We start from the raw sequence: 19,224 nt of genomic DNA on the forward strand, positions 1-19,224 counted from the left end.
TCAGCTTCCTGAGCAGCTGGGATCACAGGCATGCACCACCACACCTAACCTGTTAGTGAATTTTATTTATTTATTTTTAAATTTTTTTTTGTAGTTGTAGATGGACAGAATGCCTTTATTTTATTTCTTTATTTTTATGTGGTGCTGAAGATTGAACCGAATGCTTCACCCATGCTAGGCAAGTGCTCTCCCACTGAGTTACAGCCCCAGCCCATGTTAGTATAGATTATAACAGATAAAGGCCCCAAGTATTATCTATCCCTTGCTTTCTGATTCTTCTGAAAGTTAAGGGACTCTAATTAAAAAATAATTATTTTGTCTGATTACTGTTGGACTACTTCTTTAATTTATTGAAAATCTTTCTGTTATATACTTTTATCCTTGGATTATGGTCCTAATGCCAGCTTCAAAATTCTTGTCATAATACTCGGTAGAGGCCAAAGGTAGGGGTTTCCCATCCATTAGAGGATTCTTGTACAAAAGACATTTGGAACCTGATAACCCTTTTCCTAAATTAGGATGCACTTTTTACTTTCAGAGCAGTTCTGACCTTGTTTGTAGTCTACTATTCATATTTTAAAATGATATAAGGCTGTCTATGTAGTGAAGACCACTTTATGATTGCTGATTTTCTTTTGGAACTTTGTTTTTCTTACACTTGCTTTACTGGTGCCTGTAATCTAAGATTAGTTCAACCAACTTTTAAAAAAATCTGCTCTTCTACCAAATTCTCTTTTGATTGTGAGTGAAAACATTATTAGTACCTAGTAGGGTTTTCATACAATATTTATCAAATAAATTGCTTTCAGAAGGATTAAGCTATATATCTATTTTGTTTTTCAAAATATTGTGCGTTTTAAAATATTTGGAATTTATTCATTGATTTAATGGACAAATTTCACTTTATTTAAATTGTGTTTTGTGAGTGAGATGGGTGGGAGAGTTTAATAGGTTAAAAACACCTAATAATAATATATATGTATTTTTTTTTCAGGAGTCATATAGACAGGTGATGAAAATGAGACCAAAAGATCTCTGGAAGAGATTAATGATAAAATTTCGTGGAGAAGAAGGCCTTGATTATGGAGGGGTTGCCAGGTAAAGACTTGCTTGTCAGTTAATGATATGTGGATCTTTATACTTACAAATTTAAGACACTTCCTGTGATATAGCTTTGTCATGGAGATTTATTTTCTAGTATTATATTCCCTAATGTTTGCAAAACAGGGAAAATTCTGTAGATACATTCATGAGGTTAGGACAGTGAGACTTTTTCTGAAAATAGCGGCAACCCTTCATGGACTGTTGGTAGGACTAGCTGGCCCTGTGTTTTCATCATTTCTCTTCCTTAGCATTTATTATTTCCTCTGCTTTACATTGTCAGGAATAATCTCGAGACTTTAATGATGTATTACCTAAATTACTGTTTCCTTTTTCTTCCATTGACAGTTTTTTTTACCTTGCTAAATAATTGTATGTATGGCAGGTCTAATGATGGTCCTTGGAATGTTTCAGTACAGAAGTTATAATGTTTCTGTTGCATTCATAATTACACATTTAATTACCATTTGATTTATTTCTGATGGCATATATACTATTTTAGAATTTTTTTCCACGTGTGAAAATTCACTTTATGTATATGTAGGAGAAACAATATAACTCTGAATAGAAATGTTGAAAGGACTATCGAAATAATTGTTTCCTTATTCTAAAGCCAACCTACATTAAATAGTGCTTCCACTAAGTCCTATAGCTGTTATTTAATGTCACTTGTGTTCATTTGTAGACTTATCTTCATTCTGTCACCTATGGCAAATGGTTAATTTCTTTTAATATTTTTAAAAAATGTTCTCTTGCACATCATATTTAGTACTTAGTAGTTCTTGTGGAATTACAATTTACTCATAAATAGAATTCATATGTTTATAGGAAAACAGTATATGCTAGTGGTGTCTATGTGTATAGAATAGTAGTCTTTTATAAAAATCCTTTCTTAACCTTATATACTGTCAAGATTTTGGCAAAATAAATGGGATTGGCATTGAATGGCTTTTTCTGAACTTTATTATGTAGTAGAACACCCAAATAGTTAAGTTCTTCTCTTATACATATTCTAAAAACTTGGGCAAACAAAACAAAAATTGGGGTTTTCTTTGACAAAAACACACAGATTCACATGTAAGGTATATCAGCGAGTATTGTGTTGTTGGGATGCTGCATATGTGGAGACTTCACTTCTTTTTTTATCTTTATGGTAATTTTTCAAGTGTTATATCATGATAGTAATTTGATTTAGACTATCACATTATTGAATTTTGAAATTTTTTCCTTTAATTGGGAATTCTACCCCATTTGCTAAAAATGTGTCATTTTAAGCTACTTAATCCATAATGTTTTTTTTTTTTTCTAAAGAGAGAGTGAGAGAGGGAGAGAGAGAAAGAGAGAGAGAGAATTGTAATATTTATTTTTTAGTTATTGGCGGACACAACATCTTTGTTGGTATGTGGTCCTGAGAATCGAACCCGGGCCGCACGCATGCCAGGCGAGCACGCTACCGCTTGAGCCACATTCCCAGCCCAATCCATAATGTTAAAACATATCATTTTAAATAATTTTCTGTAACTCAGGAATAAGAATTGGGATTAGAACTGTCTCTCTGAAGTTCTAGACTAGTGATTTTATTTCATTTCCACCAAGATGAGTGACAAGTATTCATTTATTCTTTGAAAACTATCAAGGATTTATTAAGTTTGGGACAGTAGTAGTATTTATTGTGAAGTTTTTGAAAACGTTGATGTAGAACACTGGAAATGAAGAAGTAGTGTGAATCATAACCAGAGAATGCAGACTGGCCCTTGTATTCACACCTATGCCAAGTGCCTTAGAATTTCTAATTTCTTATATTCATATCATGGTATGCTTTAGGCTGCATTCAATAAAATATAATGAAATCGATGATGAATTTTTCTTACTAAAACAATATCATCAACAAAACACCCCACTGTCCGAAAGTAAAAGTAAATTAATGTTATATATCCATATAAACTTGTATAAACCTGCCACAATGGGAGTGAATTAGGATAGTCTACATGACATGGATGCTTTGAAATAAAACCATGTTTTCCCCTTCATTTTGTATTTTTCATGGATTACAAATTTACTTAGCATTTAAAGTAGCAGACTATGGGGCTGTAGCATTTTATGAGTAGCTGAACTGCTAGGTAATTTATACTCTCTGATGCTAAAATGTATTAAAATTGCCCAAAATTACCTGTGTAACTCTATATCATGTACAACCAGACAAATAAGAAGTTATACTCCATTTATGTGTGATGTGTCAAAATCCATTCCACTGTCATCTATAACTAATTAGAACAAATTTTAAAACTGTAAAAAAAAAAATTAATTTAAAAAAATTGCCCGGGGCTGGGGATGTGGCTCAAGCGGTAACGCGCTCGCCTGGCATGCATGCGGCCTGGGTTCGATCCTCAGCACCACATACAAACAAAGATGTTGGGTCCACCGATAACTAAATAATAAATATTAAAAATTCTCTCTCTCTCTCTCTCTCTCTCTCTCTCTCTCTCTCTAATAAATAAATAAATAAATAGCCCAAAATTGAGTGAGCAGAGACTTAAGTATAACCACAGTTATTACTTTGTTTTCTTTTTTTCTGGGTACGGGAATTGAACTCAGGAGCACTCAACCACTGAGCCACTTCCCCAGCCCTATTTTGTATTTTATTTAGAGACAGGGTCTCACTGAGTTGCTTAGTGCCTTGCTTTTTCTGGGGCTGGCTTTGAACTCAGGATTCTCCTGTCTTAAGCTGTGTTTACACTCTCTGATGCTAAAATGTAATAAAATTGTCCAAAATTACCTGTGTAACTCTACATCATATACAACCAGACAAATGAGAAACATTTATGTATGAGGTTTACAGGGTGTGCTACTACACTTGACTGTTTTCCTTTCTTAATTAAAGAAAAATATTTGCTAAAATGTTGAATGGTATATCAATAAACATTATCGATTAACAAAAAATTTTTGTCATATCTTGTTTTCTAGGGAATGGTTGTATCTCCTGTCACATGAAATGTTGAATCCGTACTATGGCCTCTTCCAGTACTCAAGAGATGACATCTATACATTGCAGATCAACCCTGATTCTGCAGTGAATCCAGTATGATTTATAGTTGTAATGATGTGAATTGGGACCTATTGTGCTTGTTTATCTCTAAATATCAAGTGAAGTTTATTACATTGATTGATTGATTGTGGTACTAGGGATTGAACTCAAGTGTACTCTACCACTGAGCTACCTCCTCATTCCTTTTTATTCTTTTTAATTTTTAACAGCGTCTCACTGAATTTCTGAGATTGGCCCAGAATTTAGGATCCTTCTGTCTCAGCCTCATGAGTAGTTGGGATTACAGGCATAAATTTCCATGCCTGGCTCAATATAGTTTATTATAATAGAAATTACTTGTTCATGTCCTAGTCATGCTCTTTGACTCAGTAATTCTTCTAGAAAATTTTCTCAGGTGAATGATTATGGATATATGCAACAATTTAAGCACAGGGCTGTTTATTATTTATAATAGCTCTAGTTGAAAACAATAGTTATCCATAAGATTGGTGAAGATGTGGGGAAAAAGGTATACTCAATACATTGCTGGTGGGACTGCAAATTGGTGCAACCACTATGGAAAGCAGTATGAAGATTCCTTAAAAAACTTGGAATGGAACCACCATTTGATTGTTTTCCCACTCCTTGGTATATACAGTGATGCAGATACATCATTGTTTACAGCAGCTGTATTCACAATAGCTAAGCTATGGAACCAACCTAGGTACCCTTCAGAAGATGAATGGATATAGAAAGTGTGGTGTACATATACACAATGGAATATTACTCAACCATAAAAAATAATTACTTTATGATTTTTGCTGGTAAATGGTTAGATCTGAAGACTATCATGCTAAGTGAAATAAGCCAGTTCCCAAAAACCAAATGCTGAATATTTTGTCTGATATAAGGATGCTAACACACAGTGGGGGTGGGGGGAGAATAGAAGTTCATTGGATTAGACAAAGGGGAACGAAGGGAAGGGAGGGTAGATAGGAATAGGAAAGACAATAGAATGGATCGGACATATCTTTCCTATGTCCGTATATGAATACATGACCAGTGAAACTCTGTATCATGTACAGTCACAAGAATGGGATCCTAATTAGAATGAGTTATACTCCATGTATGTATAATGTGTCAAAATACAGTCTACTGTCATGTATATCTAAGAAGAACAAAAAAAGAAAAACAAAACAGTTATCCATAAGAAGGAAGATTAGAAGATTAAATTATGACATAAAGCAGAATAATAGAAATGGTTAAGAACACAGATTCTGGGATTGGAAGACATGGAATCATATCCTGTTCTCATCATTTACTTAGCTTTGTGTTATGGGTGAGCTCATTAACTTAAGCCTCAATTTTTTAATTACTAAAAATAATAAGTATGGTTCATGTCTCAGAGAAGAGTGTGAGAGTTGAGTGGGACCTTGTACATTGCGAACTTAGTATAGTGCTATACTTTTTTTTAAATATACTCTTTTTAGTTGTTGATGGACTTTATTTATTTATTTATGGTGCTGAGAATCTAACCCAGTGCCTCACACATGCTAGTGCCTCACACAAGTGCTCTACCACTGAGCCATAACCCCAGCTAGTGCTATACTTTTTAAACCCTATTATACATTATTATGAACTTAGGAAGAGAAGCTGTCTACAGGCATTAAGTGAAGCTGCAGTGGGACTATAATTTGGACTGATTTCTAAAAGAGAAATTTTACAAAGGACCTTTACCCTCTGAGAGAGGCATCAACTGTAACACGTTATTTTATAGTGATGTTTAAAAGCTTGTGTGTGCCCTACAGAAACATTCCTGAGTTTTATTGAGCTTTGATGTGACCATCTGTTCCATTTAAATAGTCATGGAGCACAAATTTGGTATTTATCAAAAAATCTTAATGCCTACTTAAATATTTACTTTTTATTTAAAAACTTCTTTGATAGTTTCTAGCTTGAGTATTTATATAAACTTTTTTTCAATTTCAGGAACATTTATCATATTTCCACTTCGTTGGACGAATAATGGGAATGGCTGTGTTTCATGGACATTATATTGATGGTGGTTTTACATTGCCTTTTTATAAACAGTTGCTTGGAAAGTCAATTACTTTGGATGACATGGAGTTAGTTGATCCAGATCTTCATAACAGTTTGGTGTGGATACTGTAGGTGGAATCTTATATCTGTTTATTATAGCTAGAATATGAGCTTTAAAAAAGAATCACTCCAAAACTATTTATTTTAAAACTTAAAAAAATATGTGCTGAAAACATATTAAATGTAGTTACATGAGTAATAGGCCCACATAAGACTTTCCCCCTTTCTGCTGCTTTCCTATACATTTCAAATTCCTTAAAGTTAGCAGGTGTTAGTACTTTAAAAAGGAAAAAATTCTAGTACAGATTGAGTATCCTTTATCCAGAATGTTTGGAACTGGCATTGCTTTCAGAATTTGGATTTGTTTTAGATTTTGAAATATTTGTCTATACTTACGATATTTTTGTGGTGGGGGGGACCCAAGTATGAATATAAAATTCATTTATGTTTTTGGTATACCTTTTCTACATTGCCTACAAGTAATTTTATATTTATTTTTTAGTGTGCCTATGTTTTTACTTTGACCCCTCCCTTGAGGTCAGGTGTGGAATTTTCCATTTGGGGCATGTTGGCACTGAAAATGTTTTGGATTTTGGAACTTATGGGATTTAGGATTTTTAAATTAGGGATACTCAATTTATATATTCTATACTATTTACATATACAGTACTATGTGTAATGATTTCCCCAATGTGGTAAAGTTCTGTTCCTGTTTTGCATGTGGAAGAATAGCAAATTTCTGAATCCATTGCTTTTTAATGAAGTGCTGATTGTTGGAATCATAAATAAGAATCATAAATAAGAACTAATTCTATTTAAGTTAATAAATAATTTAGGAAGATATGCTGGTAGAACTTACTTTTATGAAATATACAGATTACTTTCTCTGGATTATTCAGGTCAGTGAAGGAGGTTCCCAGATTCCCTAAGGCCTTTTATCTGAATGTCAAAATATAACTGAACTTTTCTTACATTGTGGTCCTAGCAAAGTTCAGCTTTGATCAAGGTTATTTCTCATTAGTAAGGAAGTGAAATGTTACTTGTATTTATATTAAAGCTTTTTTACTTTTCTGCCCAAGAAAAGTATGTGGTAGTATAAAAAGTAGAAAATGAATCTGACCTTATGTTTATCATATCATAAAACTATCTTAGTTTTATCTGTCTCACCAGTTAATAAACCTATAGGACTGATGTTTTAGGTTTCCCAGTTATGTATCTTTTTCTCTGTTTCCTGTCCAGTGAAAATGATATTACAGGTGTTTTGGACCATACTTTCTGTGTTGAACATAACGCATATGGTGAAATTATTCAGCATGAACTCAAACCAAATGGCAAGAGTATCCCTGTTAATGAAGAAAATAAAAAAGAATATGTCAGGTAAACATTTATCTGTTCTCAAGATTGAGAATTTTTGTAATGTTCTAGAATGTCAGTATGGACAAACATTAAGTAATTTTATTCCTATAAAATATGCTTTCATAGAATTTAGTGACTTAAAAACAGTCACTGTTGTTTTTCACAATTCCAGGGGTCAGTAATTTGGCGAAGAATAATAGGGATGGCACATTGCTGTTCCACAAAAAGTCAGCTGGACTAAAGGGCCAAGGTGGCCTCTTCATTCTTACAAGTGAGAACTCGGCTAGGATGGCTCAAATGGCTGTGGGCTGGCAGGAACAACTGTCATCTGAGGGCATTGTCTGGGGCCTCATTGCCACTAGGCTCCTTGGTACTCCCTTTACAGCATCAAAGATCTCTATCTCTCTTCCAGCAAAACAGTCAGATTTCTTGGGGGTGGCTGGCTTTCCAGAGCACAAAAGCAGAAGCTTCCAGATCTTTTTAAAAACTAGCATGGCATTGTCAACTTGATGTCTGCTGTATTGTTTTGGTTGAAATGAGTCACAGGCCAGCCCAGGTTCATTGGGGAGGAGGGGCTGAACATAGGTGGGAATGCCAGAGACTGGGAGCATCAAAGCTATGTGTAGTATAGCTATTTCAGGGAACTTTGTGTTGTATTCCTAGCACTTTGCCTATTTATAAATGAGTACCTAGTGAGTTTGAGGGAGAAATATAAGAAAATGTTGTTCATGTTTTATAAAATACAAATTGAGGAATTTTGAAATTGGTTTAATACTTACTATGGTAACTAAAGTCTTCTAAATATAAAACTGGATCAGATTTAGGAGTTTGAGCTTCATATGTACACAGAAACATGAATATTATTGCTATTTTGTATATATTATTATCCCCAAATCATTTTTTTGGACACAATACCTTTATATGTGGTGCTGAGGATTGAACCCAGGGCCTTGCATGTGCTAGGTGAGCGCGCTACCACTGAGCCACAACCCCAGCCCCTATCCCCAAATCTTATTAGCTAAAATTTTCCTTCTTCAGAATGAGACCTCTCAGTTTCATACACTGTTGGTGGGATTTGGGGAAAGCAGTTGATACAGCTACCAAAGTGAACTTGCATATGCCCTTTCACTGGCAGTTCTGTTTTTGGGACTCTCCTACAGAAACACACATCTAATTAAAAAAATATGAATAAGGATGTTCAGTAAAAGAATGCTTATAGAAAAATTAACTACCAAAATGTTTTTAGAGTAAAATGATTATACATTCAGTATAATATTATGTGGATGTTTAAGAAGAGAGATTGTATAAGCTATAAGATTTAAGAAGCGGGCTAGGGATGTGGCTCAAGCGGTAGCGCGCTCGCCTGACATGCGTGCGGCCCGGGTTCGATCCTCAGCACCACATACCAACAAAGATGTTGTGTCCGCCGAGAACTAAACAATAAAACATTAAAAATTCTCTCTCTCTCTCCTCTCTCACTCTCTCTTTAAAAAAAAAAAAAAAAGATTTAAGAAGCAAGTTCTAGAAGAATTACCTAGGGACAAAATTGTGTTGTTGTTTTTTTTAATTATATGGCTGTATAATTATTTGGTTCTATACCAAATATAGTATTTGCTAGAAGGAGGGAGCAGAGGTGGGGGCCTGAAAATAGGGAGGGCAGAAGAATGGACTTTCAGGTTTCACTTGGTCTCCATGGTTAATGTTTGATTTTTCTTTATATTGGTGATTGCTCTGTTACATTTCTGATAAAAAATGTAAGAATGGCTGGGAATTTCTCTCATCCCTGCTGCATTGTCAGTCTAGGATCCAGTGTGTCCTCAGTTTTTAGATTTACTTTCTCCAGGGCTTATGTGTTTATCAACACAATAATAAATCCTGTGCAACTGTAGGAGTGAGATAAATAAGGACAAGAATTATATGGTTTTGCTGCCCCTTGAAACCAACAAACAGATCCTCCAGACAATATAGTATTAAGTAATTATTTATTAATTAGAGAAATAGTCATCCAAGTTTGGAAAAGGAAATATTGATAACAAATTTGACAGAAAAGTAGTCCTGATGTGTTAGATTGAGAGGTTTCCTGGGTAGACAGGTAAATGAAAGCAATTTATTTTTAAATGACAAACTCCAGTCAGAGCACAAGTTATACAATTGATGTATAGTTTAGTGCTTTTTGGGAGAGGGGTAAAGTGACATCTTCCAGAGTTTTTACAGCTTCCAGTGAACAATGAATATTTATTCAGAGAGTGCTGTTGGCTTTAGTTTCTTCTCATTTTGGATATGAAGATTCCCTACCTCCTTTTCCCCAGTAGTCCTGCCCTAGATATAAACAGAAGACCCAGCAACACATTCTGATAACATTTTCAAATACAGCCAGAAAAAATGGTCATCTTTTGAGTCAGTGGGCTATTTTTCTCTGGTTTGTTGGAATGTGTGTTATAAGAAAGAAATTTTATCAAGTTTGTTTGTGTATGTTTGCTGGAGATTGAACTCAGGGCCCCGTGCATGTTAAGAAGCATGTGCTCTACCACAGGTCTATACCCTCAGCCAATAGGAGTTGAACCTCAGACTATCTGAGCTCTAGTAGACTAGTTTACTAGTAGTTTCTCTGATTTGAAGAATTGCTTCATTAATATTGCTTTTATTTGTGGAAGTTTACATTTTATCAAGATTGAACTGCCTCACAGCTTGGGATCCATTTATCCCCATTAGTTTGAGTTTTTTTTAAAAAAACTTTAGAAAAAAATTCTTTTTTTAAAAAATTATTTTCTAACTGTTGATGGGTCTTTTTATTTATTTGTATGCGGTGCTGAGAATCGAACCCAGTGTCTCACACATGCTAGGCAAGCGCTCTGCCACTGAACCACAACCTCAGCCCTAGAATAAATTCTTGATGCTAGATGTTTATAAAGTACAGTGTTGCTGAAGAAGTGATTCACACTAATTACCAAATCTAAATATATCTGATCATACGAAACCCCTGCCTGATGTTTATAGGCTCTATGTGAACTGGAGATTTTTACGAGGCATTGAGGCTCAGTTCCTGGCTCTGCAGAAAGGGTTTAATGAAGTGATTCCCCAGCACCTGTTGAAGACATTTGATGAGAAAGAGTTAGAGGTCAGTACATCCATGTTATGACATCATCTAGCGTGATAAGATTAGCAATTATTTTGTTTCTTAGTTTTTAGAGGTAAGTTGTGTTTCTAATGCTTTGAAAGTTTTTTATTTTTTTATTTTTTTTTATTAGTTACACATGACATTACAATGATCTTGACAATTCATACATTTGAATCAAATGGGGTATAATTTCTCATTTTTCTGATTGTACAGGTTGTAGAATCACATTGTCATACAGTCACCTATATACATACAGCAGTAATAATGTTTATTTTATTCTGCTGCCCTTCCTATCCCCCCTTCCCCACCCCTCCCTCCCATCACTTCTCTCTACCCAATCTAATGTGACACACTTTTCCCCCCCTCACAACATCATACATGTATTCTGTATAACGATGAGGGTCTCCTTCCATCTTCCGTGCAATTCCCCTTCTCCCTTCTTTTCCCTCCCACCTCTCTTCCCTGTTTAATGGTAATCTTCTTCTCATGCTCTTCCTCCCTGCTTTGAAAGTTTTATGGTTCAATGCTTTGAGAATTCTTATTCACCGGAAGTCTTTTATGCTTGGAATATCTTTGAGTAAGCTTACATTATGAACATTTTTTCTTTTTCTCCTGTTTTGGTATTGGTAATTGAACCCAGAGGTACTTTACCACTGAGCCACAATCCCTAGCATTTATTCTTTTTTTTAATATTTATTTTTTAGTTTTAAGTGGACACAATATCTTTATATTTATGTGGTGCTAAGGATCGAACTTAGCTTGCTAGGCAAGCACTCTACAACTCAGCCACAACCCCAGCCTTCCCAGCACTTCTTATTTTTTATTTTGACACAGGGTCTTACAAAGTTCCTTAGGGCATTGCTAAATTGCTGAGTCTAGTCTTGAATTTGAGATTTTCCTGCCTCAACCTCCTGGGATTATAGGCATGCACCATTATGCCTGGCACAATGTGAACATTCTTAATTTCCTTATTGTCCTTTCTTCTCTTAAACAGACTTCATGTCTTATGTGTATATTCTTCCAAATTTTTTTCTGTTCCATGATTTAGTGGTTATCGATTTAACTAAGTAAAGCCTTGTCAACTATCATATTGAACTTTATTTGGATAAAGGTCTAAGCTCAGTTGTATTTGTACTAAACTTTGCTAGAAAACATTTAGTAGACAGATCATTAGAGGAAGTAAATAAAACACTTAGGAAAACTATACAGTATCTAATCACCTTTAGACCTTTAGAAACATTCATATACCAACAGTAGCTATACTCAACAGTTAAAAGTTTGTTTCTAATTAAAACTAGTCTTTATAGCACCTCAGATCTGGTTAAAGATGGTTAACGTCTTTTAATAGTCACCTTTAATGATTAACATCTTTAATAGGTTAAAGTTTAACAATCTGGTTAAAGTTATAATAAACATCTTTAACAAACACATCTGAAGTTTCTTCTGAACTACTTTGAAAAATTAATGAGGTTTTATTCTGCCAAAGGTTCCAAATTATTTAGTAATTAGGGATAGCATAAATATTTGAAGTCTACAACTATCTTAAAACATGTATTCATTAATATCAGTGTCCTAACTAAATGTGCTGTTTGCAAATAAATCTAAAAAGGTTCATTTGTCTTAGTGCTATCTCCATTCCTTCTGCAACTTATTATTCATAGTAATATGGCCAGAAGGAGGTGATCAGGAAGGGGAGGGACACATAGCAGCAGGAGGGGCACTAAAGTTGAGATACAGGACCTTTTCATCTGTTTATGAAACATTAAATGAGTTTTCTTTAGAGGAGCAGAAATTAGAAAGCAAAGAATTTGGAAGGTGTCTTTTGTGTTCTGAATGCATCCATAATCCTTATATGGTAACCTTTTCCCAGTGACTTAGATTCAGTAATCTTTTAGAAGCCTATACAAACTTTGTTGGAGATCTTGTTCCGTAGGGGTAGGATTTACTTATAGTTTCAACTACTAATGAAATTGTTTAAATTTTTTAGAGTTACACTGGATTAATAGGATTAATTATAATCTAGGATACACAAGTTACATTGTGTTTTACATTATATACTTTCATAATTCACCATTATAAACATGTTAGATTAATAATATGAGTTAGTCTTCGACCCTAAAGAGATATATTAGTAGTGTCAAATGATTTTTGATATAGTTCATCTCTACTAACCCTGCATTAGGATGCTAAGCAGAGTTCTATAGCAATGTGTTCATGTATTTCATATTATAATATAATTTTAAGATTATTAAGCAAGTTGTGTTAATCACTTATTCAAGACAACATTTCATGAGTTGCTGTGTACTGTGAGTCACTTTCATGGAATGTGGTGGTGTAGATGTAACTGTCATTTTACAGCAGAGGAAACTGTTGGCTGACGGAATTGAAATGCCCCAAATCACAAAGCTAATAGTGTTGAAACTAATACAATGTGATGTGGGTCTGTGGAAGGCACAGATAAACTGTATGTGTCTCAATTTCTGACCTTTTTTTAAAAAATGCAATTCTGTTATAAAACTGTGTAATTTTCACAATTCTTTTGTCTTGTTGAGTCCAACACAATGGTGATTTTCAGATCCTGGAGAGGGAATCTACAGTGAATAGATACCTCTGTTGGTTTTTAAAATATAGATCTTGGGGCTGGAGATGTGGCTCAAGCGGTAGCGCGCTCGCCTGGAATGCGTGCGGCCTGGGTTCGATCCTCAGCACCACATACCAACAAAGATGTTGTGTCTGCCGAGAACTAAAAAATAAATATTTAAAAATTCTCTCTCTCTCTCTCCTCTCTCACTCTCTCTTTAAAAAAAAAAATATATATATATAGATCTTGTCACCCAGATGCAAAGAATTAGAACCTCTGAGCATAGGACTTGGTGTATATATTTTGGAATGTTTTATCATGTGCACCTTTGATTAAGAGGCACCAAATGAGAACTAACACCACAAATCTCAAGTTCTATTTTGAAGAATTTTTGGTGTGGCTTTGGTTTCTAGTAGCTCATCTACTTGTGCAATATTTTAACAGCTCATTATTTGTGGACTTGGAAAAATAGATGTCAATGACTGGAAGGTAAACACCCGGTTAAAACACTGTACACCGGACAGCAATGTCGTTAAGTGGTTCTGGAAAGCTGTGGAGTTTTTTGATGAAGAGCGACGAGCACGATTGCTTCAGTTTGTGACAGGATCATCTAGAGTGCCTCTGCAGGGCTTCAAAGCACTACAAGGTAAAAAGAGGGAGAGACTGGCACAGCTTCTCTAAGCTTCTTGTAAGCTTGTGGAGGTGGGGATGGCAATATTTAGTTTGTACGGATATTTTACAAACCATGTGCTTATAAACAGATTCTCTTTTCACTCTATTTCTTATCTGTAATACATACCATGAAATCTTCTTCTCCTTCCTTCTTTTGTTCCCCTCCTAAGAGCCTTTTCTGCCGGGTTCTCTGTGATTGTAGTGAGTGCTGCATGCTAGACTGGACTATTCATGGTGATGCTCTGCCTTTTGTTTTCTGGTTGCTTGCTTATACTTCTGTTGCACATTCCTGTAGTGGAAGTTGTTCATTTCATGTTCACATTTCAACCTGGCAAAATATTTACTTCCCTTGCATGCCTCTCCCCTCTACTCTTTGTTTTAATAGAAACAGGCAGTTTGGGTCATGGAAGCCATCTGTTTGGTCAGAGCACTTCAATTATTGCATGGCCTCACACCATTGATGTATAACAATATTCCATTTTTTAAAGAATTGTTTTCTGAGGAATAAGCTGTTTAATTTTGGATGAATTGGTAATATTGCTAATGACTGTGGTACTTCACTGTGCTTTCCTTACCTCTTAAGCTCTTCATTTTAAAAGCTGCTGCTACTGGTGATGAGGGAGGATATACAAAGCAAGGCTGGTACATAATGTCAGTGCCATGCACAGTGCATACCTTGAAATTCCACAGGCAAAGTTGTGTCCTTTGAGATGTGTTTATTTTCCCTGTTTGGAGAACTCAAAATTGTATTCCTTTTCCATATATTTATATGGGGCATCTGTGTTAAAATTGTATATGATAAACTACTAATCTGATCTTAGCCCATTTTGAGTCATGAAATCTAAATTTGCATTAGGTTGTCGTTTTTTAAAAAAAATTATGCATATATTTTATCTTGAATTTATCCAGTTACTTTTTTTTCCCTCATTCTTTGGAATATTGATCTATAAAAGAAGTTTGACCAAAGGATTCAATTCAGCACTTTTTCCAAAAATGAAATGGTAGCATATAAAGGCAAACAGCCTTATCCAAACCAACTTTAAAAACCCAGATTCTTTTTCTGCTGCCTCCGAAGTAGCATGTGTGGATTTATAGCATTCTCCTATCCCTACATCCTGTGGCTTATGTACCAGTTTTAATCTAAGATTTTAGAGATGAGACTTATACCCATGGTGATTTGACCCATTTTTTTCCTTTGCAGGTGCTGCAGGCCCACGCCTCTTTACCATCCACCAGATCGATGCCTGTACTAACAACCTGCCAAAAGCCCATACCTGGTATGTTATTTTTGTAACTTTCCTCACTGTCCTGTGTAGGTGTGTGTTTGTTCCTAACAGATTTGATTTTTCATTTATTGTTTTTACCAGTAAATTGACACTTAAAAGGAATGATAAATAACTCAAGTAATTTAAAAGAATATTATTCAGAAGTTGGTAATCTTTAAAGCATAGATTACTAACCCCAAATTAGTAATCTATACTTTATAAAGAAATACAGCCTTTTAACATACTGAGTGACATAAAGATTGACATGGTTGTATTAGTAGTACACATTTAGTATATAGATCATTTAAATGAACTCTATAATATCTGATTTACTTATTCACAGCTTCAATCGAATAGACATTCCGCCCTATGAAAGCTATGAAAAGCTCTATGAAAAGCTGCTAACAGCCATTGAAGAAACATGTGGATTTGCTGTGGAATGATGAACTTCAAGGACTTACCCAGACTCTATTTATACCCCTGACTGACAGCCTCCCTTCAGCAGAGTTTAAAGAATGCTGAAATACAGGAAAACGCCCTACCCCCTTTTTAAATTTTAGGACACTGTGAGGGGAAAGGACAATTTTGAAATTCCTTTTCAAGGAAAAAAAAAAGTCTTTATGCTTTGCCATGAGGACACATTCAGCTGCTATTAAAATTAATATCTTGAACCTTACAGAATGCTGACTTTTCCTGCATTTCCAGAGTTAGGCAGTATTCTACACTTAAAGACTACTACTATTTTTATAAAAGGTAATCTATTCAGAATGCTTCACAGATTTCAAGTTTTTCATACATCAAGACAACTTCAGCAGTCGGTACAAGTCACATTTCATTTTGATTGAATACATGATTTTGAACAGCTCCTGTACTTGCTCTTTGTAAAAATAAATAAATAAAGTTATTTTGAATTATTCTACCTTTGTAAACAATTGGCTAAAAAAATCATTATCTTTGAGAAATTAAGCCATTTACATGTTTAATCATGTTTTTCTATAGAGCATTATATTTTGCATTATGTGGTTCAACCTAGCCTATGTGGGTTGTTTTTATATTTTTCAAGCATGGATTTCCTGGAAATACAGCTGTATAATTTTGGTTATCAAATTCATAATACAACCATTTTGTCTAAACTTAGTAGTTTATTTCTTATCTAAGATATGTTCAGGGGTTCCTGTTTTTAAGAAGACTTAAAAAAAAACTGATGTTTTTATCTTGAATCAATATGATCAGGAGTTTTTGGAATTACTTTTCACCTTAAATTGAAATACTGCATTTTTATAGTTTCTCAGAGCATGTGGAAGGGATAGGATTTTCATTCTTTTGCTGGGTCAGCTTGTCTTTAGTATATATACTACTCTTATAAACCAAAGCCTCTAATAAGTGCACCTAATTTATATTTTAATTACAGTGTAAGTGTCTATCAAGTAAACCACGCTGGAGCTTTGTTTAGCTGCTTATAACTTCAGTCAACTAAAATTATCAAGAATGAAAATTTTCTTCTAAATATTATTTAGCAAGCTTTAACTCTGTGGTACAAATCACTTTAAAACGGAAGAATTAATTTTGGAAGTAAAGGAATCCCAGTTCCCTAAGTGTTGAAAATTTGCATCTGACTTTCAAGGTGCGTGGCATGTCATTCAATCCAGAAGGCAACCAAAACTCCAGGGTGAGAGATTGGAAAAATCTGAAATCACAGGTGGATTTTTAAATTCAGCCAACAAAAAATATATACCTTCTGTTTTTAAAAACATTGATGTGATATTTTGGACAACTTTTGGATTTTGCAGTTTAAATATCAAGTGAAAAGAATATTTATGTTCTGGTTCATGTGATATAGTGGGTTCTAGTCTGTGTTTTTGAAGCCAAAGGGTTCCTCAGAGGTGCCGGATGAGTGATGGTTTAGAAAGGGAGGGAAAGCCTAGCCTATCCTCATCCCTTCCCCCTTCACCCAAAGCAGCTTCTATTTTTTCTTTTATATATTGGAATTCTAAGTAAGCTTTCCTGGGGTGTGTTGGTATGTGGGGGGGGGTAGGGAAATGAGTAGGATAAAACAAGTGGAGACTTTGCTGCTTTAAAAACAGTTTTCTGAGTATTTTAATGTATTTTATTTGGCCAAATTTGACTGCTACAAAAACTAGTCATAATAACTGTGCAGCAGTAATGTGCAGATATGCCAACTTTTCTTCCCACTGTTTTTCCTACTGCATTCTTAGTACTGAAGAAAATCTTGAAATGTACAGAAATGCTATTTGATTATCAGTAATTTTTAGCTTTTGTGAAAGTACAGTAGTTACAGGTCCATCTCTCTTTTCTATAAAGCACGAGTGCAGTTTGTAGTTGTGCCTACTCTTATAATATTTCAGTAAAAAGTAAATACACGATGAATACTTTCTAGAATTCATAACTGACAGGGATGCCGTAATAATAAAATGATATTAACAGTTTTCTTGTACAGTATAAAAAAGGCAGAGCTGGGCGCGTGGTGCTCACTTGTAATTCCAGTTACTCAGGAGGTTGATGATCACAAATTTGAGGTCAGCCTCAGCAAATTACTGAGACCCCCATCTCAACAATCAAAAGGGGCTAGGGATCTAGCTTAGTAGTAGAGTACCCCTGGGCTCAATCCCCAGTACCACACATACACACAAATAAATAAACATGAATAAGTAAAAATTAAACAGGCAAATGTCATCTCTTTTTGAGTGCCTTTTAACTTTATAATAATGACTTAATAGAACTTAAAGAGAAAGAAATTATCCTACATAATATGTCTATGGTACCACCAACATAATAAATGAAAACATGATTTAGATTTCAATTTCAAAATTACATTAACTGATTACTTTCAAATGGGTGCTAATCAAACAAAAACACGCAGTGTGTCATTGAAACTTGGATTTGCACCTCATGTTTAATGTGAATATTTATTTCCACACATCCCTTTAACTGTTTTTCTTCCCTGTCCTTTCTCTAGCTATTATTTCAGATAATGTTAAGTGTCATCTTTCCATACTTTTGCCAATTCCATCATGAATTCATTATTTTGAACAGTGATTACTTTGTAGAGCTTATATGCAGTACAGCGGTGCATTTTGATTCAGAGGGCTTGTTTCTTGATGTAAAGAGTTTTTAAATAGTGCTGTGTATAGTGTACATTGTTTTGCACATAGTTTGTTGCCCTGAATGGGTTTATTTTTTATCAAGTCCTTTTTTCTTTCTTGTATTTACAATCCAGAGCACAAGTTTCTCCTCTTTTAAATACAATGTAATTTGCTTTATTTTACAACACTAAATCTGCTTTAAACTTCGGGTGCATTGGACTGATTGCACTGGCGGGAGTTAGAGATGGTTCCAGCCACCTCTGTGGTCTGGTAGAGCAGCTCCCTCTGCTTCTGTGTTTAAGCTGCAGCGTAGTCAACGGGTGCCATTTGTTGTGGTATTTAACATTCTTACGGTAGGATGATGATTGTACCAAATGCTGAGTTGTTTTATTTCTAAATGTAATTAGTTCACCTTATGTAATTTTCTTCCTTCTCTTGAACTGACTTTAAAAACAAAGTTTTATCATTTTCGTTGTATTTGTATTTATTACAGAGTGTTTTAGCTTTGATATTCTTTGTATTTTCACTCAGTTACATGAGCTTTATCGATAACATCTACATAAATGGTTTTTAAAAATTAACTATGTATGTGCCCATGCCGAAGTTGAGCAATAAAATGAATGCTGTTTGCACTATCACAGCATCAAAGTTTTTAAAGAATATTGTGTGTAATGAATTGTCTTGAAAAAATCTGATTGGCTCTACAAAAGGTGATAAGCTTAAGTGATAAAATGCATGCCTTAGTTGTTCCTTTATCACATTAAGGAGCTTTATCATTACAGATCCTTTATCACATTAGAGAGTTCAGGACCCCTTCTCTTTCTCCAGTAGAGCAGGAAGGTGCATGTTTTCTCCTGCCATGGCAATTTGATGAGTTGCCTGTGCCTGCTGAGGGCTGTGAG

The 19,224-nt window shown here is 34.7% G+C and overlaps 1 protein-coding gene across 3 annotated transcripts in view; it reads left to right on the forward strand.

Annotated features, from left to right (window-relative positions):
• Smurf2 (SMAD specific E3 ubiquitin protein ligase 2) overlaps positions 1 to 18,982 on the forward strand; it is a 98,124-nt gene extending 79,142 nt beyond the window's left edge. For all 3 annotated transcript variants that reach the window (XM_078041870.1, XM_078041872.1, XM_078041871.1), the window contains 8 exons: positions 995 to 1,098; positions 4,066 to 4,180; positions 6,116 to 6,294; positions 7,466 to 7,603; positions 10,580 to 10,700; positions 13,726 to 13,927; positions 15,155 to 15,230; positions 15,562 to 18,982. In XM_078041870.1, the coding sequence (XP_077897996.1) occupies positions 995 to 1,098; positions 4,066 to 4,180; positions 6,116 to 6,294; positions 7,466 to 7,603; positions 10,580 to 10,700; positions 13,726 to 13,927; positions 15,155 to 15,230; positions 15,562 to 15,661 (1,035 nt within the window). In that variant the 3' untranslated portion in view covers positions 15,662 to 18,982. The remainder of the gene's footprint in view (positions 1 to 994; positions 1,099 to 4,065; positions 4,181 to 6,115; positions 6,295 to 7,465; positions 7,604 to 10,579; positions 10,701 to 13,725; positions 13,928 to 15,154; positions 15,231 to 15,561) is intronic.
• The last annotated feature ends 242 nt before the right edge of the window (positions 18,983 to 19,224 follow it).

This window comes from Ictidomys tridecemlineatus, chromosome 3 (assembly GCF_052094955.1).
Source record: "Ictidomys tridecemlineatus isolate mIctTri1 chromosome 3, mIctTri1.hap1, whole genome shotgun sequence".
NCBI lineage: Eukaryota > Metazoa > Chordata > Mammalia > Rodentia > Sciuridae > Ictidomys > Ictidomys tridecemlineatus.